We start from the raw sequence: 25,666 nt of genomic DNA, 5'->3' as shown, positions 1-25,666 counted from the left end.
CAGGGGGCAGTGTGATGCACGTTTTCAGCACATCACGCAGTTCTAAAAACACAAAAAGAGGAATGAGTGGTGCTCCCAAGGCACCACTCATTTTTGTGTTTTTATATCTGTATAATCTTTTGGGTTATATTTTAGGTAGGTTGCAGCCTGTGATATACCATAGCGCGGAATCCTTTTCTATACATCACACAGTTCCCCTATTTTTGTGTCATCTTTATTTGAAGCACATAAAGAGAGACTTCATGTCCCTGTACAGCATTGCAGTGCAAAGAACTGGCGTACAGTGACATGCAATCCTTTCACGTGTGCTGTGATAAAGCGCAGCATGTCTGCATTTTATTGCAGCTCACTAAACCGCACCTCCGGGGTGTGTTGGAGTGTGAACAGCTCATGTAGATAACCATTAGTTTCTGTTTATCCTTGTGGTGACCTGCGTTCATCCAGTGCAGGAAAACACATTCCTTTTATCTAAAATAAAAAAAAAATAAAAATGCCTTTACATTTCTGGAACTTTTTTAAAGCAAGAAAAGCTTTAAAGTAGAAGGAAAGGCTGAAATGATCAAAGTTTAACCACCGGGAGATCTACCCTCCTTCATCAACAGGCCATTTTTTGCGATGCAACACTGCATTAAATTAACTGATAATTGCGCGGACGCTGTATCCAAACAATTTTTTTTTTCTGCGCTACAAGCAAAAAGACCAGAAGTTTTGAAAAATAAATAAATAAATATATAATATATATATATATATATATATATATATTTTTTTTTTTTTATAGATATATATTTATATATATATATATATTTATTTATTTATTTTACTTCTATAAAACATCCAATACAAACATTTTAAAAATCTAATTTCTTCATAAATTTAGGCCAATGTGTATTTTGCTACATATTTTTGGTAACCAAATCCCAATAAGCGTATATTTTTTGGTTTGCGCAAAAGCTATAGCGTCTAAAACTATGGGATATATACTGGAATTTTTATTTATTACACGTAATCAGCAACTTATAGGAGGATTGCGGTGGACATTTAGACACTAACTGACACTTTCTGGGAACCAGTGGCAGCAGTTCCAAAGATCACTGCTAAAAATATGCACTGTCACTGTACTAATGACACTGGCTGGGAAGGGGTTAAACACCGAAGGCGGTTAAATGTGTGCCTAACCAGTGTTTGTGTACTGTGGGTGGTGCTTTTACTAGGGGAAGAGATGGATTTTATTCCCTGCTTTGCAGGGAAAGAAAATCTATTACTTTCCTGCTGACAGGACAGGGCTCTGCCTTGTTTTATATAGCCAGGGCTCTGTCCTGTGTAAATTCATGATAATGGCCAGGTGCCAGGGGTAATCCATTGGCCAGCACCCAGTGATCGACATCTGCTGTTTTCATTCACAGCACGGCCAGGTCGGCGATGGCACGCACTCCTACCCAGATGTGTCAAATCACGTACCTAGTACGTGATCTGGCCTATCTGAGCCGCCTTGCCTGCCGTATATCTATGTTATGCGGTTGGCAAGCAGGTAACCCCTGTGCTTATTTACTTGATGCTCACTGTGAAAAAAAAAAAAATCTCAGTGTAAATACCTGTTTTTTAAAAATTGTATTTTAATTTTCGTCGGAGCAGTCACTTGATCGCACAGCTCCGCCACCTTAGTGTCAATGAGCGACGGCTGTGGTGGAACTCTTTTCTTCACCAACAATGGTGGAGCAATGGAAGTCTGCAGGTAATGTTAAGGTTCTGTGCAATTCAGCCCTGTTGTTGAGCCAATGATTGACACAGGGGAGCTGGAGCTGAGTGATCATGTGACCACTCCAAAGAGAAGTGGAAAAAAAGTGATTACCCTGTGATTTCTGTGATTGCATCATGTATATAAGTGGGATTTAGAAAGTGTTTTAAACCTTGGTCACTTTAGCCTTTCCTTCTACTTTCCACCCCCTTTTGGTGGACCTTTAACTGGGTCTTTACCCTGGGGGGGCAGGACTGACTTCCCAATCACATGAATCAGGAGAAGGCCCCCCGATCATGTCTGTGACAGCACGGTCACTGTGCTGGGAGAATGACGTGTGTTTTCAACACAAAAGCCTGTGCAGCACATGGATGCAAATGTGCAGCATGTGGGCAGTGAGACTCGCCTCCTTGCAGCCACACATATGCCTTATTTTGTTGGCTAGAATTCAAACTCACCCTCTCTTAATAAGGCCAGCCCTACTTGGGTCAAATTCCAAAATCATTTTCCTCTGAAAATCTTTTCTATAAATTTTTGTTAGAAGTTTGCACCATTCGTGTGCAACAGACGATTTTTTTATTTTTTTTCCTGGTGTTACAAGGTCTCAGGTGTGAATGGGGAGCAGGTGTGTTAAATTTGATGTTATCGCTCTCACTCTCTTACTGGTCAGTTCAACATGGCACTTCATGGTAAAGAACTCTGAGGATCTGAAAAAATAATTGTTGCTCTACATAAAGATGGCCTAGGCAATAAGAAGATTGCCAAGACCCTGAAACTGAGCTGCAGCATGGTGGTCAAGACCATACGGCGGTTTAACAGGACAGGTTCCTCTCAGAACAGGCCTCGCCATGGTCGACCAAAGAAGTTGAATGCACGTGCTCAGCGTCATTTCCAGACGTTGTCTTTGGGAAATAGACGTATGAATGCTGCCAGCATTGCTGCAGAGGTTGAAGGGGTCAGCCTGTCAGTGCTCAGACCATACGCCGCACACTGCATCAAATTGGTCTGCATGGCTGTCCTCCCAGAAGGAAGCCTCTTCTAAAGATAATGCACAAGAAAGCCCGCAAACAGCTTGCTGAAGACAAGCAGACTAAGGACATAGATTAACCACTTACCGCATATCGACGTACCGGTACGTCGGGTAACTTTGCGGGGTTATACCGGGATGATGCCTCTAGCTAGAGGCATCATCCCGGTACCGTGGTTTAAAGCCGACGGTCGGCTTTCCATCGGTAACGACCGATGCGGCTCGGGAGCCGCTCGATCGTTACCCGGGTGAGCGGGAGGGGACGTCCCGTCCCCCCCCCCCTTTCCGCCACCCTCCGTGGCTTTGCTCGGGGCTCCCGTCCCACCGGGAGCCCCAAGCACCCAGCCGACACGTCCGCCGGCTGCATGGAGTCCCGATGAATGCCGGAAACGTAACCCTGAGGCGGTGTCCATGACGTCACTTCCGGGTTACTGTGCTGCAAAAGGCGGCAGATTTGAAAAACGGCTGTATGCAAAAATGCAGTTTTCGGCGTTTTGCATACAGGGAAGTGTAGTGGAGGGGTCTAGGGTCTTTTAGACCCTCAATCCCTCCATAAAGTGTACCTGTCACTACATATTGGTGTCACAAGGGATGTTTGTGACAGCAATGAAAGTGATCAGATTTTTTTTTTTTTTTTTTAAAAAACCTGTAATAAAGTTAAAAAAAAAGAAAAAATAAATAGGAAAAAAAAAATTTAGCCGCCCCCGTCACCATTAGCTCGCGCACAAAAAAAACGTATACGCAAGTCGAGCCGCGAATGAAATCGCTGTTCAAACCACACATGTGAGGTATCGCCGCGATCGCCAGAGCGTGGGCAATAATTTAAAAAAAAAGACCTACACTCTAACTCTAAACTGGTAACCATTAAATAAATTTAAATCGTCACAGATTGAGTTCTCTATTGACCGTAGTTTGTCGCCATCCCACGGGGGGGGGGGGGGGGGGGCGCAATTTTAAACCGTAACATGTTGGGTATCTATTTACTTGGCGTGACATCATCTTTCACAATATACAAAAAAAATGGGCTAACTTTACTGTTTAGTATTTTTTAAATGCAGTGAAATGTGATTTTTTCAAATTTTTTCCAAAAAAATGGCGTTTTAAAGACCGCTGTGCAAATACCCCGTGACAAAAAATTTTGCAATGACCGACATTTTATTCTCCTGAGTCTTTGCTAAAAAAAATTATATATATATATATATATATATATATATATATATATATATAATGTTTGGGGGTTCTAAGTAGTTTTCTAGGAAAAAATACTGGTTTTAACTTGTAAACAAAAAGTGTCCGAAATAGGGCTGGGGCTTAAGTGGTTAAATGAACCATGTCCTGTGGTCTGATGAGACCAAGATAAACTTATTTGGTTCAGATGGTGTCAATCGTGTGTGGCGGCAACCAGGTGAGGAGTACAAAGACAAGTGACCTCCCTAGACCCTCACAGGCTAGCGACGTAGCCCTATGTCGCTCTGCCTGTGAGGGGCTGACTGCCGACGTAAATAGTCGTGCGGCAGTCGGCAAGTGTTTAACAAGTCTCTTAACAAGTCTCTTAAAGCGGAGTTCCGGGCACAGAAAAAAATTTTCAGTAAACATACCCCCGGGACAGTCAGGGCTAGTACATTCCACAATGGCTAGCCTCTGATCTGTCCCGGTTCGCACTTACCTGCAAGAAGAAATACTCACTTATAAAATTTCTTCCACAGCGTTGCCATCTCTCTTGTGGGCAGCTGAAGCCGGCGCGATCCTCTTCCGCGTCTTCTTCCGCGTCCTCTTCTCCCAGAATGCGCCTGCAGCGGCCCCTCTCGTCACTTCCGGTGCGGCGCCGCATTCCTCCACAGCTTCTGGGCATGCCCAGAAGCTGTTTAGCAGGGAATGCGGCGTCGCCCCGGAAGTGACGAGCGGGGTCGGCGCCGTCGCATTGATTCCTGGGAGCGATGACGTTCAGCTCCCAGGAATCAGTGCAAGCCAGGAAGTGACGGAGGAGCCGCGGCACAGAGGGAGGAAGTGCAGAATAGGTGAGTATATTCGATCTACAATTACAAGGTGAGTACAAAAAAAAAAAACAACCTAACTATCCAATTCTGTTTCAGGTGAAGGAGAACAAGCGGACGGGCACAAAAAAAAAAGATCGATTTTGTGCCCGGAACTCCGCTTTAACATGTCTCTTCAAAGTCACGCTAAAAAGTCGCTGCTTCATGGGGCGACTTTATGGTCGCAGTAGTGTGAACCAGCTCTTATACAAGCTGTACACTCACTAATTTACATTATAGCAAAGTGTAATTTCTTCAGTGTTTTTCACGTGAAAAGATATAATAAAATATTTACAAAAATGTGAGGGGTGTACTCACTTTTGCGAGATTGTGTGTGTGTGTGTGTGTGTGTGTGTGTGTGTGTGTGTGTGTGTGTGTGTATATATATATATATATATATATATATATATATATATATATATATATATATATATATATATATATATATACACACACACACACACACACACACACACACACACACACACATATATACACACACACACACACACGGTGATAGCATGCATCTTGTGATGTTTGCTCATTATCAGGACCTTTAAAACTTTAGCAGATATAGCGAGGTACACTAATTGAACAGAAGATTAATACAGAATGTGCTCCAGCTAGGGCTAGATAGCAGAGGCAGGCTTGAGGAAATAGACGGGTTTCGTGGCAGTGTGATCACACGGCATGGTGTCACATGACTATTGAAAACAGCAGCTCCTGAACAGCAGGCGATCCTTCCTTTGCAGCTTCCAGAGAAACTTCTGTAGGGTGAGCCGAAACTTTGAAAACTTTTTATTTCCTGGCCAAGTCATTGAAGGACTCTGCATGAACACTTCTCAGGGATACTCCTTTCCTCAGTTTTAATTGTTCCATGTAGAGACAATTCTAAATAGATTTAAATGTAGTGGTCAGCATAGTACATCATCTGCTGAGCACCATATCTAATCCAGTTACAGTATTGCTGCACTCCCGTCCTATCTTGGCATGTTGCTAAACTGGATTATAAAACACATTTGTTGCCATTTTTAACTAAAGATTAGAGATGACGTGGGCTTTCATTACTCTCCTCTCCTAAAAACTGATTTGCCTGGCTCTCATTGTAATCCTCACTCTTCAGTGCCCCAAGTCATAAAGTAAATATTAAAGTCCGGGGACAAATTATAACCAAAAGATTTCCAGTGGTAAAGCTGAGGAGCTAGGTTTGTTCCATAGCAAACTGATGGCTGTCAAAGTGATATTTATGCTAGCAATCCGCCAACTTCATTTTTTTATGTTTTTCCACAATAATATTTCAAATAGGCATTTCAAAAAGAAAGACATCCGCAGCAATGCACAATACAGGGGAGCATCTAGCATCAGTCATGACAATCCTTCCACGGGGTAAAAAAGGAAATCTTGAATTGACATAACATAGCACTTGCAGATGCAAATATGTTAGTAGAATAGGATAAGAGAACGGCATGGAACAGGAGTAAGCCAAAGGGTATTTAAAGAAAGAGGGGAAAAAAGGATGAGGGACGATGGAAGGCATGCATAAGGATTAAAGGAATGGGGAGAAGGAGGAAACTCACCTAGCCATGAGCGCTTCCCAACTCAGCAAATGAGCAAACCCACTTTCTTTGTCAAAATATTGGCCCATTAAATGGACATAATGCTTGCTATTTTTTTATATAAAGCATATTTATAGGCAAATCCCTTTAACATTTTCTTGTCTCCTGAACAAGAAAGTCTAGGGAAATCTCCCCATCTAATATACAATAGCTGAAGGTATCTGATGCTGAAGATTCCAGTGGTAGGTGTAACTTTTTAAAGCGGTAGTAAACATCCATTGATGGGGGGGAAAACAAATAATTGTATACTAGCACATTATGAAAGATTTAAGAGTAGAAAGAAGCCCTCCAGTGCCACGCTTTCACCACTGAGAGGGCTAACCTCTTCCCCCGGTCTTCCTTCCGAGTTCGGGTCCTCCGGCTACATGAGTGGCAAGGAGCGTGATGACGTCACTCCCGTGCATGCATGCGGGAGCAGACATTTATGGCACGGGCTCTGAAGGACTGGCACTGTATTCTGGACCTTAAAGCGCACGCTCCGTTAATGTCCTTGTCTGCTTGCACTCTGAATATCTCCTAAACTGTGTAAGTTTAGGAGATATTCACAGTACCTACAGGTACGAATTACTATAGTCTTACCTGTAGGTACAAGTGGTAGAACAGAGTTTACTACCACTTAAAAAGAAAAAAAGATTGGAATCCTGGGCAACGATAATGGTAAGTATTACTAACATGTTTGTACTGTGCCAGGAATTGTCATCCTGATCTCTGCCAATCCCTCCACTGGCTTCCCATTTCCCAATAAATAAAATTCAAAACCGTAACAATAACATACAAAGTAGTGATCGACCAATATCGGTTTTTCGTTTTGCCGATACCAATATTTTGGCCATTAAATATCGGTATTGGCCGTTATTTTCGTACATTTTTAAAAAAATTATTTTTTTATTTTTAGCACTTGACAGGTACTGTTGTGGAGGGATCTGGGGGTCGAAAAGACCCCAAACCCCTCCTCTGCACTTAAAAGCATTAGAAATGCCAAGTTTGGCTGTTTTGAATGCTGTCATTTTTTTTAATCTGGCGCCAAGTACCCGGATGTGATATCATGACATCACTTCCGGGTTTTTATATGGAGGCCTGATCAGAGCCGAATGCGGCTTTGATCGGGTCTTTCGGTGGGACGGGAGACCCCGGCGAGCCACGGGAGGGGGGAGTCACCTCCCGCTCCTTGTAATGACAGCCGAGCGGCTTCTCAGCCACATCGGTTGTCATTACAAGACAGCTGACCTTCGGCTATGAACGCCGGTACCGGGGTGATGCCTCTAGCTGCAGGCATCACTCCGGTACAAGCACTTTCCCTAAATATCGGCAATATCGGTAACCTCAGGGGCCGATTCTGATATATAGGGGAAAGTGCATATTGGCCCCCAATATATCGGCTTTGCCGATAATCGGTCAATCCCTAATACAAAGCCATTTACAACTCTGCCCTGAGCGACATCAACAAACTTGTTTCCAAATATCACCCATACTGTCCTCTTCGCTCCTCTCAAGACCTCCTGCTTTTTAGCTCCCCTGACTTCTCCAGAGCCTCTCCCATCCCCTGAAACTCCCTACCCAAATCTGTCTGGCTATCCCCTACTCTGTCCACTTTTAGATGATCCCTGAAAACTCACCTATCCTGCCTTCCGTTAATAACCAAGTCTTCTATTTCCCCCATCAGCTCATCCCTTACAGTTTAATACTTTTTTATTCCACCAGCCCCTCCCTATTAGATTGTAAACTTGCAGGAGCAGGGCCCTCCTAATCCTCTTGTGTTGAATTGAATTGTCTCTCTTTATAATGTAAAATTCAGCGCAAACTGTTGGCACTATATACAGTATAAATCCTGTATAATAATAATGATCTGGCTTTGCCACTTAGCAAGTCACCAATCCTGGAACAAGCATGCACCCAGTGATGGCAGTAAAATCTGAACACCTGTCTTGCTCAGCGACAGGATATTGAAGTCCAGATCAAGAACACAACCCTGTGGCCCTCTCCTCCTTTTTTAAAGCCAAATTCAGTACAGCATCTCCTATTTGTTCTAGTATTCTTTGGGGTATATTAAATGGACTTTCCAGTGCGGCCAACCTAGGATTCGTCAGATCACCAGTTGTTTTTATCATAATGCTGACGACTGTTGCTGCAAGAAAGGCTGGTACATTTGATTGTTTAATTCATTTAATGCAATTATATTCTTTATCTCCCTGCACCATACAAGCCTCCAAGCACATAGAGACCTTTTCCTGCGTCTGCTTCCTCTTTAATGCCGTTAATGGCACTGGCCACAATCTCGTTACCTGATGTCCTAGGGGGACTGACGTACACAAAGCGCAGGATCTGAGGTGGGCCGAGCACAACATGGTAGATACGATTATCGGTTAACCCTCTGCGCACTGCTACAGATTCAGACATGTTCATCTGTGGCTAAAAAAAAAATGTAAATCCTAAATGCACAAAATAGAACTCGATATTAAAAGATAAGTATGGAGTTTTTTTTTTTTTTCGCCTGATTTTTATTTCCCTGATGCTGCATCTATCCTCTTGCCGGCTCTATCACTGAGAACCAAGCGATCAAACACTGCAGATTGCTCAGTTCTCAGAGATCCCTGAGTAGAGATCTGGTGACTGTCAGTCACGTTCTCTGCTCTGCTCACTGGAGCGCTGGGCTGTGAAGGGGGTGTGAGCGGCTGGCTCATGCTCCCAGTGGCTCGCTGAGAGGCTGACCTGGATGCCGGTCCAGGCGTGTGGGCGGATCCTGACTTTGTCGCGATCTTGCCCAAGCCTGGACCGGCTCTATGACGTCAGTCCGCTGTCTGCTGAAAACAGGTCATAACGAACTGCACTCCTGTGATTCATAGGGGGGGGGGGGGGTACAGTCAAACAAGCTTTTGGCTGTACTACTTCTTTTAACATTTATAAGTAATAACACCAAGGATCCAGGGAATATCCGCCTGCCTTCTGGGGGAAAGGAAGCAATTTCTTTTTCCCTGCTGGAGCAAATTGGATCATGCTTTATAGAGTTTTTTTTTTCTCTTTCATCCAGGGTGGATTTGATTTAAATCCAGTTATTTAAAATCATGATTTCAATCACTAGTAAAAAGGCTTGATTTAAATCATAATTTTTAAAGAGAGACTGTCATCTCTGTCCCGCAGCAGCTTCTCCTCTGACCCGCTGTTGACTCACCGACAGTCCCATTCACTTTAATGGGACGGCTGGTGATGTGGCAGTGACACATCAAGGTGAGGGACGTGGCGGCAGGAGGTGAGTGGGTGCCCATTAACAGGCGCTGTCATGATGGATCTGAAATGACAGGTGCTCTTTAAATGTAAGGACTTATTCTTGCTGGTAGTTATTGTGAAACTGTGTGAATGCATTAATGCAGTGCATTTTATCCCAGCTTGCAGAGCTTGGATTCATTGAATGAGTTTATGAAAAATGTAAATATTGCAGAATATACAGCTTCATGCTACATAACTAATCTCCATTTCATGCTGAATAAACTAAATAATGGATGTATCCTAAATATAAAACTATCTTTAGATAGATTTTTACTCCAAAAGCATTTTATTAAAATAAATTTGATAAAAATCAAATAAATCTGATTTTTTTTTTTTTTTTTTTTTTTCATCGATTTATTTATTTTTTATCCACCATGCTTTCCTCTGGATCAACTGTGAGCATGGGAATCTGTATATGGATGTTTTCTGTTTATGTATTTATTTTTCTGTTGGGTGAACTTGATGGACTTTTTTTTTTTTTTTTTTTAACCTATGTAACATATGAGGTGCCATAAGGTGTAAGAAATGACATTGCTTTTATTTTATGGCACTCCGCTGCACCTACAGACCCCCACCAATTGTCTATGGGAGTTCAGTCTTTCTCAGAGTCGGTAGTCCTTCTCTGTCACATGACCATAGCAATGATCCAATCAGGCATTGAGAACTGCATGGCGGACTGGGCATGTCTGTGCTGCTATATCTTGGAAGTCGATGAATAAATTCAGAGGGCGCAGTGATATGCCTGGCTATACTGTGTCTGTGCACATGAGACGTATTAAAGCTGTAGCAAATATTCTCAACCAGTAAATTGATTTGTAACCTGTCTGTGAGAGTTCACATCAAAGCTGCAGAAAGGGTTTTTTTTGCTCGAAGGATTGTTCTTCATTTGCTAAGGTTGCATACACCTAATAATACTGAGGAGTTGGGATTGCAGTTGCCAGCAGAGGAGAGGAAGAGTCACAAAAGAGACAACATGTGCCCCCCCCCCCATGTTCCTTGTATTTTGGTTTTTGCTCCCCTTAAATATTGTAGAATACCCTAGAACATAAGTTTTGGGATTTTTTCTTTTTTTTGCTTCTAATGTTAGAGAGTTGCTTATAGGTTCGACTGAAAATTAAAGTAGAGCTCCTGCCAAAACGTAATAGATTGTTTTAGGGTTTAGGTTAATACCTCTGTCTGGTTTTAAATATTGTCTGTTCCCAGGAAATCGCCCAAAAATCCAGCAGAATCTCTCCATTAGGGTCACAGCAGCTTTAAAAAATAAGTCTAAGAAAAATGCAAACTGAATGTCTCACAAGTATTCACACAACCATAACAAATTTTCTCCATATTTTGCCTAATCGTTTTATTTGCTGCGATCGTTCGCTCCATCTAGTGGCCATAATGTGGTATTTTCCTGAAAGCCTGTCAGGAAAATAATGCATTATGGCTATTACAGGGAGCTAACAATCACAGGAAATAAACCTGTTAGATAAAATACAGGGAAAATTAGTTACAGCCTTTGTGCAGCAAATGTTTTCCCTCGGACGTTCTAATCCTTCCTCACCCTATCTAGAACTAAAAGGAAAAAAACTGTGTGGAGTTGATTTTTAATAGGCATTATTTCTGCTTGTTAATTAGTGGTTAGCTCTTTGTTAATTAATGTTGTATGGCTTTTTATTGTTACCTCTACACACTGTGTGATCAAGCTGTTTTTTACTGTATTTATTTTAGAGTTTGCTGGGAATAGCTGTCCTGACCCATTCCACAATGGACCACGTTCATCATACGACCACATCTGATCCTCATGCGGGTCACCATCACCCAACCACAGCTGGACATGACCATGGAGGAGGAGGAGGAGGCGGCTCTTCAATGCATATGATGGTGGGTACCAGCTCTCAAGCTTTACTGATCAGAACTAAAATGAAGCCTTGTGAAATGTGTGTAGTGAACACAACCTACCTGCTCCACCTTTCCCCTTTGCCTTTCATCTCTCCTTTCTTCTACATACTGTTGGTCCTTCACCCCGTCCTCTGTGTTGCATCTTCCTGATGTCTTGTTTGGTGCTCTCCCACTTCTTGCCTGTGCTCTCTGGCCTCAGACTTGCAATACTGGGCATCGGCTATGGATGACCTGATTGTTTCTCTTCCCCTTCCTCTCTCCCTATAATTTATTGCTGGGCTAAATCTGTTCTCTCCCGGAGTACCAGTCTGATTCCCTTTTTCCGCTTACATTTTCGCTTCATTCCTTGGTCTGTGTCTCTGCTGTTGTCTTCTGTCAGCTGCCTGTTCCCTTTTACCATTTGATCACCTGTTCCTCAGCCCAGCATGGATCAGTTTGCTGCTAGTTTCCCTGCCCCACTCACTCCTCCCTCTGTCTCTTTCAATCAGCGATCTGCTCCCATTGGCTGCTTTATCATCTATACCTGGGGTCTCCAAAACTTTCCAAACAAAGGGCCAGTTTACTGTCCTTCAGACTTTTGGGGGACTGGATTGTGCCTAGTGGTGGTAGAAAATGTCCCAGGCACAGCATCATTGACAGTAAACAATGCCTCGTGTGGTGTTCACTTGCATAGTGCCTGTGGTCAGTAGTAGGAGGACTTGTCCCCCGCCATTGGTGGTATTACTGGGAGGAATAGTGCCCCATCTTTGCTGTCATTGGGAAGAATATTGCCCCATCATTGGTGTCATTGGGAGGAATAGTGCCCCATCGTTGGTGTCAGTGGGAAGAATAGTGCCCCATCGTTGGTGTCAGTGGGAAGAATAGTGCCCCATTGATGGTGTCAAAGCCTCAAGGGACAAATAAAGGCTAGCAAAGGGATGGAGTTTGGAGACCACTGATCTTTACCATCTTTATCCTTGATTCTGCTCCCCAAGCAATCTGATCCTTCAGTTCCTGCTTTGCAACCCCACTGTCCCCCCATCTCCTTTCACATCCATTTTTGATTCTGCCCTTTGTCCTCTGGTTGCAATCACTTATGCCTTGCTATGTCCCTAAGCTCCGTCCTTCTACACACCCCCAGTGTATCTACTTTGTATCCCTCTACTACTTCCCTTACAACTTGCCCCCCACCACCATCATCACTACCACCACCAGTTGCACTTATCTAGCTGAAGTTATACTTGCACTCTTAAGCCCCATACACACAATCTAAATCAGAAAATCGGACGACCGATCGTCCTTCTTTTTTTTTTTGCATTCTAGTCGCATATCGAACCTGAAGAGTTTACTAAAGTTACGGAAATTGTCGTGCGACAGAATAAAAAATTGGAAGTGATGTCAGGTGTTGTAGTGTATTTGTATTGTGTTTTTTTGAGCGACAACTGTACTGAATAAACGAATCATACGATCTGATGTCATACGGGAAAACGTTTTGTGCTTGTCCGATCAGATCATTTCGGACGAACTGTCGTGATCGGCTCTCGAAAGCGGTGTACTAACGATCCGATTATCGTAGGATCACTTTGAAAACTGTATTTTTCGTCCAATTTTTGGATTGTGTGGGCCCTTACATAAAAGAGCTTCAGCCAATCGGTACACATGTATATTAAAGAGACCCTGTCATTAACTGAAAAAATTGCAAGTAAAATCAAAGAATATTCAGTAATCTCAAATTTTGACTATTTTAAATGCTTCTTTGCAGTGTTTTCCCTTCCAGGCTGGTGTATTCACTTGCAATGTGCCTCTGAACTTGCTAGAAATGTTCACTACGATCTGTATATACTATACTGTATACTATACTGTACTGGCCCAGCACTTCCGCTCCTCCCCCCGCCTCCCTGCATAACCTTTCATGTAGCATCTAGTGAAGAAATGAAGGGAATACAATAGTGTTTGACTGGAGTGACAGCTCTGAGTCTGCTCAGGCTGCTGAAAAAATCACATCCAAGATGGCGCCATCCAGCAGCAGTCTTAAGGGACTTTGGTTCTCTACATAAGGGAATTGCTTTCATGGGGGGAAAAATACAAAATAAATTATGCATAAAATACATTCAATGCACGTATAAATGTCACCAGAACATGTTTCCTATTTGTAATATTTCCTGGCTATTCCTATCGGATGATAACTCAAAATTATATAGTATTTCCCTTCCTTTCCCTCCCAGAGGCAGTGGTCACCAGGACAAAAAGGAAGAGGACAGGAACACAGCAACAAAAAATGTGTTTTGACCCTCCCCGGTCTATCCAAAATGAAAACAGGAAATCAATTTTGGCACAATACATGTGGCTTTTATTGTATTAATTAGCATTGTCCTAAGATATATACTTTATACTTGACTGTGGAGTAATTTCTTTTTTTTTTTCCTCCAGCATATGAGTTTTTACTTTGGATATGAAAACGTAGAAGTTCTGTTCACCGGATTGGTGATTAATTCAGCAGGAGGTAAATACCACTTCAGCTATACGTTGGCCCCAAGTCCAGTATATTGATGATAATAGTAATGTATAGGGAGATCCTTCTGTTTGAAGTGAGCCACAATTCACTGTCTGTTGCTTATATAAGGCCTGCTGGAGCTTACTTAACCAATTCCTGCCTGGCCTATAGCAGGATGACGCCATCGGGAACCTCTCGTTGATCCGGGTGGATGTCATATGACATCCTCCTGAATCAGGACCACTCAGTGGCGTGATCCATCACCGGCTGCGTCCACCAGACACAGCCGATGACTTATCAATTACGGACCCGATGCCGGTACTATGTGCCCGCTGTAACCAATCACAGCAGGTTTCATAACCGTTGTACGCTATGGATGGCTTCCTTTCAAGCCATCAATTGTATACAATTCTGTTGCTAGCTGTGATTTGGTCCGTGTGATCACATGATACACACTGGGCCAAATTCATTGCTCTATGCAAACTAAATGTGTAAAACAAAAAAGAAATACTGATCACTTCCCCAGAGTAATGCATGATTACTATGGTAACATTATATTGCTCTGGTCAAAAAATATATTTCTCTTTCATTAATCGACGGACACAGTGCGCCATAAATCATAACTACTGGGTAATATTGCCTCCTCCAGGAGTAGGTCTAGGCAGAACAAAAAACACCTGGCTATGCCCATGGGCTTTCCTCAGCTTGGTATATAACCCACATCTCTGCTCTAGGTAATCAGTTTTATTCTGTCTAGTCAGGAATAAGGACCTGGGCTCCAGGTTGGGATCTCTGGTCCTAGCAATTTTTTCTCCTTCCTTACATCTTTTTTGTTTTTTCTCTTGGGAGATGTACAATCAACTGCCGGGCTGTGCGATAGGTTGGATAATCTAGATCCAGTGGCCACCCCCAGCCCAGCCAGTGCGGGTGTGCATACCGCAGCTACATGCTAGGTCGGCCACGACATAGCCTCGTGGACAGAGGCTGGTCCTGCGATTTAAATGTATTGCAGGGTGGCATTCGACCGGGATTGGGTCTGAGTTGCAGCGGTCCCTTGGCTGACAGCTCCCCTACTTTGGTGGCGATGATTCTGTCTGGAGCATCACATGCACCATGGAAGGGTAAGTACAGTCCCCTCTCTCCCCTTTTGGTGTTTTTTTTTGGGGTGGGCATGGGTAACCTCCAGGGACGGTCGGATGTTCCTTCAGGTTCCCTCCTCCCATCCATAAATTCCTCAGTGAGCCGGGCTTCCCCCACTCCCTTTCCCCCCTGTCTGGACCTGGAGTCTGGTTGGGGTCCCAGGGCAGAGAATGCAGGGGAGACTCCTGGGGTCTCCCCCGCTATCCCCACTCCTGGGATAGTGTGTGTCCCGCCCTGGTAGTCTGGAGGGGTCCCAGTGTAGGAGACCCCTAGGTGCATGTCCTACTGTTTGCAATGTGGGTAGAGTGCGGGGGGGGGGGGGGGAGTCCCAGTGCAGAGACAGGTAGGGGAAGTCCCAGTGCAGAGACAGGTGCAAAGTGCGCAGCAGAGTCTCCCCTAACGTGTCCTACCATTGGGGGGGGGGGGGGACTGCGGTTGATGTTGATTAGGGGCTTGCTGTGGCTTAAGAATTCGTCCACAGACCAAGCCTCCAAAAAAAGCTCGCCCTTTCAAGGTGATCGCCTATTTGGGGCTACCCTGGATGAAAACATTAAGGGTATCACGTGGGGAAAGAGTACCTTCCTGCCGCAATCCAAAAAAGGGAAGGCGCCTCGTCGCAGACGGGGGCGGTCCGTCTCAGCCCATAGAAAATTATTTTGTGCTTCTGGGACTGAGAATAAGGGAAATAGATCTTTCAAATCTTCCCTGGGTGGTTCCAAGCAACCTTGGTCTGTTAAGCCTAGAGCTAGCTTCTCCAGACCCGCAGACAAGACCCCTTCAGCATGAAGGTCTGCCGTCCCCCATTATTGGGGTGGAGGGACATCTTTGCTGGTTTCTGGCCCCGTGGACTTCTTTTGTGAGAGTCAAGGAGATCCGCGAAATGTTTCTTTTGGGGGTACCCAGAAAGTTTGTTCTCTTTCGCTTTTTTAGGTCCCGAGTCTCCCTGTGCGGATTTAATTCCTGCAAAGGTTCAGGTAATGTCCGAACTACGAACTACCTAAGGTCCCCCCTATCCCTGTCCAGGGAATTGAATTACCTAGGTCTAATTTTAGTTTTGACCAGGGTAGTCCTTCCTCTGGACAAATTTCAGGAACCACAGGCTGTGATTCATGGGCTGCTGTCACACAGATAGTTCTCTCTCCCGATTTGCATACAGGTTCTGAGTCTAGTGGTATCCACCTTCAAGACAGTTCTGTTTTCACAATCCTACATGCAGCTCCTTTAGCAGGTTTGGCTCCACAGGAGGATACCGAAGTTTGTGGCAAGATCACGGGTTCCTCTGGCAGACGCTGCAGGCCACTGTAAGGCCAGTATCATCCTCGACTCAGGCTTCTTGTGCTGTTCCTGTGAGGAATCAAGAGCGAGGATCTTCCAACCATTCTGTAACCATCCCTTGGGGCTTCCTCTAAGAGAAGACCAATTGTCCCAAGGGCTAATTTTCCATCCTGCTTTACAGTCCCAGGTTTTATTGGCTTAGCTTTTGAAAGCCAGGTACTGGGGTATAGAGGTTTGTCTGGATCAGTGATCCCTACTATGGTGAAGGTGAGGAAGGTAATAGACGGCTAGTTCCCTCTCCTGGCTGATACATCTTCGGGCGCTGGACTTGCAAGTTTTGCACATTTTGGTTCAATAAATAATACTGCACTTAGAGGCGCTCTGCTTTTTCCTTTTGTGCATTTCTCACAGAGCTGACTTCCCTGTGCTGTGGTGCTTTTTTGCCTTACTGCAGTTTTTCGCTTCATATTCCGCTTGTACACCTACCTTTCCTCGGGAATCCACATGGACTAATTTATGGACTTGATCACTAACTATATTTTTCCTTCATGTGCATACATGATTGTCCTCAATTTTTTGGTGCCATACTTGTATATTATAAATATAATTACATCCCTTGAGAACAGTTGATTTTAAACCTATTTTAACCATATTGGATACATCTAGCCACCTATAGTGGCCTTTTAGAGCTCTAGCATTTTTTTATTTTCCTGTGACCCGGTTAAGGCTCCTGTGTCCTGGTTAGGGGCACTTATGTTTAGCCTTGGTTTACTTTCCCCACCCCTCATTTTCCTTTTGGCGCTGCTTTTAGATGTCCGAGTAGTTATGATTTATGGAGCGCTGTGTCCGTCGATGAACGAAAGAGAAAATGGGATTTTTGTACTTACCGTAAAATCTATTTCTCTGAGTTCATCAAAGGACACAGCACCCACCCCTCTAGGGAGTTCTGATACTTTTAATACTGCTTGCTACTAAACTGATTACTTAGAGCAGAGAGGGGGCTTGTATACCAAGCTGAGGACTGCCCATGGGCGTAGCCAGATGTTTTTTGTCTTGCCTAGTCCTACTCCTGGACAATATAACCCAGTAGTTATGATTTATGGAGTGCTGTGTCCGTCGATGAACTCGGAGAAATGGATTTTACAGGAAGTACAAAAATCACATTATTTATTAAAAAAAAATAAAATTGAGAGTTTTTTTTTTTTTTTTTTGTACTGTCACCAGCCAGTGTCCCTGATCACCACCACACCCGTTATATGATGATGTACTGCACTGGTAACATTTAATTAACAAATAAATAAACTTCAAAAAACTCCCCATGCCTCTTACTAAATATATTGGACTGTCTTCTTTCCAAAAAGGGGTCATTTGGGGGATAGCTGTACTGTCCTGACATTTTTGGGCCTCAAGAAATGAGAGGCATCAAGGCCGTCAGTACATCAGGATTGATTGATTTTCATATATATACCATAGTTTGTGGACTCTATAACTTTCCTACAGACTAAATAATATACACTGATTTGGGTTATTTTCACCAAAATAAAGGTCCATAAAGACATGAATGAGCAAGTTTTGGGGTGAAGGAACTTGACTGGCCTGCACAAAGTCCTGACCTCAACCCAATAGAACACCTTTGGGATGAATTAGAGTGGAGACTGTGAGCCAGGCCTTCTCATCTAACATCAGTGCCTGACCTCACAAATGCGCGTCTGGAAAAATGGTCAAACATTCCCATAGACACACTCCTAAACCTTGTGGACAGCCTTCCCAGAAGAGTTGAAGCTGTTATAGCTGCAAAGGGTGGGCCAAGTCAATATTGAACCCTACAGATGAAAACTGGGATGCCATTAAAGTTCATGTGCGTGTAAAGGCAGGTGTCCCAAAACTTTTGACAATATAGTGTATGTTAACTACTCTTAACTTTAATTTGGTATTCACTTAAATCTTTTTAAGAAAATACCAAAAGTGACAGAAAAAATCGATAATCTTAGGTTACTCAATGCATGCTGGTCTTGTGTGAAATCTGCAAGTTCATCTAGGATAAAATATGATCAGGAATGTCTGCATTGTTTTTTCATTGAGGACATATTTAAATAATTGTTGCAGCATTTACCTTAAAGTGATTATGATACATTTGTATTTTTAAATGCTTGCTCTTATATTTTGTTGTATACGTTTTTGGGGTTGTGTTCCAAATGTGCAAGGAGAGATCACACAAATACTTAAATGTAATACATTTATTAAAAGTAATTACAGATGCAGATAAAGAAAATATGACAAGAATACTTAACTAAGGATGCTGATGCTGCCATGGATCCCCCCCCCCCCCCCCCCATTATATGGCATGGCCTCTGACCAGGTTTAGACACATGCCACGTGCCAGTTCTGAGTGAGACAAATATAAAAAGCTGTGTGTGAGTGTGTGTTATATAGAACTTGTGTAAGAAAATGGTCAACTCTCACTGCAAACACTATGATCTTTTACGGATTTGGTCAATTGCAGTAGCATTCCTTTAGTATGAGTCAACTTAAAGTGACCATTCTTGTCTTGTACAGCATCTTCACCAGGTTTAGAATTAACTATTAGATATTGTGAGCCAATAATATGAGCCAACAATAATAATAAAGAAATATAATATAATATGATATTTGTGAGCTCTTACCGTAAAATCTTTTTCTCTGATGTCCATCAACAGACGCAGCCTCATCTCCATGAGCTGAATGTGAGGAGCATAAACCCACTCAGCTCATGGAGATGAGGCTGCGTCTGTCAATGGGCGATGGAGAAATACAGTTTCCCCATCAATTCGATCTACAGATTTTTATATTAGCCACTAGACAAAGCTCTGTCTTTGACTTACCCCATTCAACCTACTGGCTAAAAAAGTTGGTGAAATAAGATATAGACCACACAGAAGTATATTGTTTTCTTTGAGTCATTCGATTTTAGGCTTACATCCTGAGAGTGTTAGCAGTTAAGTAAAACCATTGTGTAGCGCTGCCAAGCAGGAAGCGGAGCCTGAGTATGTAATGCAGAAATAAGGTTACTTCCATGTAGGGTAACTATACTATGCAGTATATTTACATATATATATATATATGTGTGTGTGTGTGTATATATATATATATATATATATATATATATATATATAATATACATATCATTTTTTTTTTTTTTGAGAGAAATGTTTTTGTGCAAATAGAACAAATACTGACAGATATCTAATACAAATGAAAGCAAAATGTGAACACGCATCATAGGTATAGCAGGAAATGTACAGGCTGTCTGATTTACTCATGAAAAAAAAATAACAAGGATAATCAACCTTGAAATACAGTGGAGGTTCTACAATGCCAAGTTGAGTTAAAAGAAAAGGTCTCCCGTCCTAAGCTACTGTAGATTCACCTTCAACATGCTAAGCCAATAAAAATAAAAAAAATGGATTTTTGTAAGAACTTACCGTAAAATCCTTTTCTCTTAAGCTCATTGACAGACGTAGTCTTCTTGATTCTCAAGAGCTGGGTTATGTTGTCTCCGCAGGAGTAGGACTAGGCAGAATGACAAAACGTTCTGGCTCCACCCTAGGGGCAGTCCCTGAGGGTATATCCTCCCTCTCTCTGCTACAGGGAATCAGTTCTGTTTAAAGCAGTACAGAGAATTTAACCCAACCCAACTCAATGATAGAGGGGCGGGTACTACGTCTGTCAATGAGCTTAAGAGAAAAGGATTTTACGGTAAGTTCTTACAAAAATCCATTTTTCTCTATCGCTCATTGACAGACGTAGTCTTCTTGATTCTCAAGAGCTGGGACATCCAGAAGCAGTGCCACAAATGAGGGGTGGGATTGACAAAATCAAATCCAATCTAGAAGGCCCAACCGGTGCCAAACTAGAAGTTTTAAAGGCTCATTATAAACAAAGAATGAGGCTAAAGAAAAAATTTTCCAACGGAAAAAAACCCTCGAGGTAGACCACTGGTCTCCTCAAATTGCGGCCTGCAAAACCTTGCGGCCAAATGAGGCATCAGACGATGCCATTACATCAACTTTATAATGTTTAGAGAAGGTATGCACCGACGACCAGGTAGCCGCCTTGCACACCTGGACCACTGACGCCTGATGGCGAAAGGCCCATGACGCACTAAGTGCCCGAGTGGAGTGCGCCTTAACAGGGAACGGGGGCTCCCGACCCTTAATAGAATAAGCCTGCACTACCGTCTGTCTGATCCATCTGGAAATGGTCGCGGCAGATGCAGGTAACCCCTTTTTGGGTCCATCTGGGATCACAAAAAGTGAATCCGTCTTGCGAAACGAGTCTGTCGTTTTCAAGTATACCCTGATCGCCCGGACCACATCCAAGGAGTGCAAAGCAAATTCCCGAGGATGACTGGGCTTAGGACACAGGGAAGGTAATACAATTTCTTCATTCAGATGAAATTCTGAAACCACTTTTGGTAGGAAGGATGGATTCGGACGAAGAACCACCTTATCTCTATGAACCACCAGATATGGTGAACGACAAGATAATGCGGCCAGTTCTGACACCCTGCGTGCAGAAGTAATAGCCACCAAGAAGGCCACCTTCTGGGACAACGTGGGTAGAGGAATCTCCCTAATATCTTCAAAGGGAGGTTTCTGAAGAACCGACAACACTAAATTAAGATCCCAGGGGGGTAACGGCGCGTGCACTGGCGGAGCCAGATGTCGCACCCCCTGGATGAAATTCCGCACCAAGGAATGAGTAGCCAAAGGCTTCTGAAAGAAGATGGCTAACGCTGAGACCTGACCCTTGATAGTACTCAAGGCCAGTTTCTGCTCAACCCCTTGTTGCAGAAAAGCCAATATTCGACTAATCGAATAAGACCGAGGACGGAACCCCAAAGGTTCACACCATGCAATGTAGGACTTCCATGTGCGATGATAAATCTTTCTGGAAGTCGCTTTCCTTGCTTCAACTAGAGTAGGAATAACTGAAGCTGACAAACCTTTGTCCTTCAGCACCTGGGTCTCAATAGCCAGGCCGTTAAAGCCAGCGATCGTAAAGCAGGATGGAAGATCGGTCCCTGAGACAGTAGATCCTCCCTGAGAGGAAGTCTCCATGGGACGTCCGCCACCAGTCTGACCATGTCGGCGTACCAAGCTCGACGAGGCCAGTCCGGAGCTACCAGGATTACTGGGATTCCTTCCTCCTCTACCCTGCGAAGAAGTCTTGGCAGTAACGCGAGAGGAGGGAAGGCATATATTAGCTGGTATTGCCCCCACGGGGCGATCAGTGCGTCTGCGGTTTCTGCTAGAGGATCGCGGGAGCGAGCCACGAATCTCTGAACTTTCCTGTTGAATCGTGATGCCAACAGATCCACATCCGGGGTGCCCCACCGTAGGCACAACTGGTGGAAAACATCTGGATGGAGGGACCATTCCCCCTGATCCAGGGTCTGACGGCTGAGATAATCTGCCTGCCAATTCTCCACCCCCGGAATGAACACCGCAGAGATTGCTGGAACAAATCGTTCCGCCCAGCGAAGAATGCAAGCCACTTCTTTGGCCGCTCGGACACTCTTGGTGCCCCCCTGATGATTGACATAAGCCACGGCCGTGGCATTGTCCGACTGGATCCGAACCGGGCTGCCCTGGAGCTGCTCGGTCCAGTGAATCAGACAAAGTCTGATCGCTCTCAGTTCCAATACATTTATCGGTAACCTGGATTCTTCCGGGGACCAAAGTCCCTGGACAGATAACTGACCAAGAATTCCTCCCCATCCGGATAGACTGGCATCCGTGGTCACTATCGTCCAATATATTGGCAGAAATGACTTTCCCTGGCTGAGCATTGGAGACCGAAGCCACCAAACCAGAGACTCTCTGGTCTGTTTGCTCAATCGTATCTGATTGTCCAGGGATCCCGGATTCCGATTCCATCTGAGAAGAATCTCTTGCTGAAGAATTCGGGTATGGGACTGGGCAAATGGGACTGCTTCGAATGAAGCCACCATCAACCCCAGAACCCTCATGCACGTCCGAAGGGAAGACCAGCTGTTGGACAGTAACAACTGGACTGCTGATTGAATCTTTCGAAGTTTCCCTACCGGAAGGAAAACTCTCGTCCTGACTGTGTCTAGAATTAGACCCAGATATTCGAGCCTCTGGGTGGGAACCAGAAATGACTTTTGCTGGTTCACCAGCCACCCGAATTCCTGTAAAGAAATCATAGTAATTTCTATGTTTTGTAGCAAGGTCTGAGGAGACTCTGCATGAAGCAGAAGATCGTCTAGGTAACCTAGAATCGATATACCTCTTTGGCGCAGAAGTGCCAACATTGGGGCCAACACCTTTGTGAAGACCCGCGGAGCCGTGGCGAGACCGAAAGGTAACGCCACAAACTGATAGTGGTTCTCCTCTACGGAAAAGCGTAGAAAACGCTGATGTCCTGCGAAAATGGGAATGTGAAGATAGGCGTCCTTGATGTCTATGGACGCTAGGACATCCCCTGGATGCAGGAAGGCTGCTACCGTGCGAATGGACTCCATTCTGAATCTTCTTATGTTGACGAAAGAATTGAGTGCTCTTAAGTCCAGAATTGGACGCACTTTGCCCTCTTTCCTGGGTATTGTAAACAGGTTTGAATAAAACCCTTGAAACCGTTCTGTCCAAGGAACGTGGACTACCACTCCTTGTTGTAGTAAATCTGTGACTGCTCTCCGCAGATCTTCTAAACGATCTGCGGATAGACGGATATTGGAAGGGAAGAATCGCGCCGGTGGGAGAGATCGAAACTCGATCTTGTACCCTGACCTTATGACTTCGCAAACCCATTTGTCCGGGATTCTGGAAAGCCATGGATCCGGGAACCGGCGAAGACGTCCCCCCACCCCAGTTATGGGTGGGGGCGCACCTTCAGGCTTTGGATGGTTTATCTTCAGGTCTGGAGGGGGCGGGCTTTTGCTTGCCCGACCAACGACCCCTGACGCCTCCTGCAGGAGCTTTGGAGGACTTAGTTTTTTCACCCGCTGGACGAAAAAACCTCTTGTGAGCAGAAAAAGAAGGCCCTCGTCTTTGACGAGTTCCTCTACCTTTAAAATTTTGCGGTAAAAAGGTGCTTTTTCCACCGGTGAGATCCTTAATGATCTCATCTAAGTTGGCTCCAAATAAACGCTCTCCTGAAAAGGGGATATTAGCCAATGCTTTTTTGGAACCTTGGTCGGCTAACCAACCTTTTAGCCACAGTGTACGCCTGAGAACCACTGCTGAGACTGATGCTCGCGCCATTAATGGAGTGGCGTCTAACGCCGCATCACATACAAACTGTAACCCCTGTATCATTTGTTCCAACAAATCTGATACCGCCTGAGGGACTTCTTCTAAGTCCCGGCGTAACCACTTGGTCCATTCAGTTACAGCCTGCGAAACCAGACCAATAGCAATTATTGGTCTGAAAGCTGATCCAATCAAGGAAAACATGGTGCGAGACATAGCTTCTATCTTGCGATCCACTGGATCTTTAAAAGACGGAGCGTCTTCTAAAGGAATAACCGTGGCTTTATTCAATCTAGCAATAGGTGAATCCACCACAGGTGGTTCTGTCCATTTCTTAATAAGGGTTTCCTCAAACGGATAACGCCTGTCAATGCGTTTAGAAATATTAAAAGTGCGTTTTGGCAGACGCCATTCTTCTTCGATTGGATTGCCAAAACATTTGGGCAATGGAAAAACCTTCGCCACTTTGATGCGCTTTTTAGTCCCCAAAGGGATCTCAGTTTCAGCTATTTCTGATGGAATACCCTGTAACCTTAAAGTCTCTTGAACAGATACAATGAGTGCGTTTACCAACGTTTCCTCTCGGGCTATGGCGGATGCCGAAACATCCTCCTCACTGTCTGAAGAGACAGGACCCGAGACACCAATACCAGATGAAGTACCTGCAACTGCAGAAATAGGATCAGAGTCTGAATCCGAAGTTTCAGATAATAAGGGGTTAGGCGGGGGTCGCTTTCTTGCGCCCTGTCCCTGACAAGCCACTTCCACCCGGGACACAAAAGTTTCCATAATAGCTGACAAAGATTCAATTGTCAATGGGGTGCTGGAGGATCCCGCAGACCCCTCGAGGGGATCCGGAGGAGATACATGAGTGGCAGGGTCCATGTTAATACAGGAGACCTTTGCCAGCAAAAACAAAAAAACTTTTTCTTTTTTTTTTTTTTTTGTGTGTCTCCCCCTAGCGCAATAGCGCCCCTCAGAGTACCTGCTTCTCGATCCCAAAGAGAGAGAGAGAGGAACCCCCAAGGCTCACCAACCGATGCAGTGCAGTTTCCAACAAACTGCAGTCAGCGTCTGTCTTACACAGACTGGAAGGAGCTGTTTGCTTTTTCCCGGGCAGAAGGCTTGGCTCCGCCCCCTGTGTACGCCTTCCGGCGTTCCCAGCCCTCCACGAGGTAGCTGGGCTCACAAAACATGGCCGCCCCCATAGAAGAGACATAAGACTCCAAAAACATGGCGGCCGGCGTGACCTGAGGACATACATGCATTCGGTCTACGGCAAAATGGCGGCGGACCGCCGATATCGTCTTCCCAGCACATCCAGCTGCACTCTGCTAAGAGGTGACATATGGATCTACAGAGATACACTGCACATAAGGTAGGATTATACCTCCTATGTCTGCTGTAATGTTACAGTCTGCTGGGTAGAGTGTTAGCTCTTGAACCAAGTCCACTTCCCACAAACACATGCTGTATTACAAGGGGGACTTGTAAGTATCAGATATATACTGACCATATATGGAGGGGCCCATAATATATACTGCCTCATAATGAGGAAAAAAGGGAACGTTTACTCACCATACCGAACCGACAGGCACCCTCTCTTCACAATACCCTCTCCACCGGGGTGGGGGTTTGTGGACGCCTCGACTCTCTGGTACCTGGCGTCCAAGCGAGCTTTTAACTCGCAAAGTCAGTCCCTTTACTGGGACTCCGTCGCGGCCGACTCAGCGCACTGGTCTGCACGCGCTCTTAGGCAGAAACCGGGGTGACCACTGGATCTCAACATCCAGCCCGTCGCCCGGCCCCGCATACTTACTTGAATATGTCGCGGCCGACCAAGCGCAATGCCATGGTCTGCGCGCGCTCGTAGGCCGGCTGGGGTGACCACAAGTGTCGCCCAGTCCGGCATTTTTGCTTGAAGATCTCACAGGAAAAAAAAAACACTGGAGAAAACTACCTAAAA

General features: G+C 44.5%; 1 protein-coding gene across 3 annotated transcripts in view; it reads left to right on the top strand.

The window, feature by feature from the left end:
- SLC31A1 (solute carrier family 31 member 1) overlaps nucleotides 1-25,666 on the top strand; it is a 92,842-nt gene that overhangs the window by 62,278 nt on the left and 4,898 nt on the right. For all 3 annotated transcript variants that reach the window (XM_082263165.1, XM_082263167.1, XM_082263166.1), the window contains exons 2-3: nucleotides 11,389-11,541; nucleotides 13,969-14,041. In XM_082263165.1, the coding sequence (XP_082119291.1) occupies nucleotides 11,389-11,541; nucleotides 13,969-14,041 (226 nt within the window). The remainder of the gene's footprint in view (nucleotides 1-11,388; nucleotides 11,542-13,968; nucleotides 14,042-25,666) is intronic.

This window comes from Pelophylax lessonae (genome assembly GCF_965119305.1).
Source record: "Pelophylax lessonae genome assembly, chromosome: 7".
Lineage (NCBI taxonomy): Eukaryota > Metazoa > Chordata > Amphibia > Anura > Ranidae > Pelophylax > Pelophylax lessonae.
Note: the sequence above shows the minus strand (reverse complement) of the source record. Positions and strands in the feature narration are given on the sequence as shown.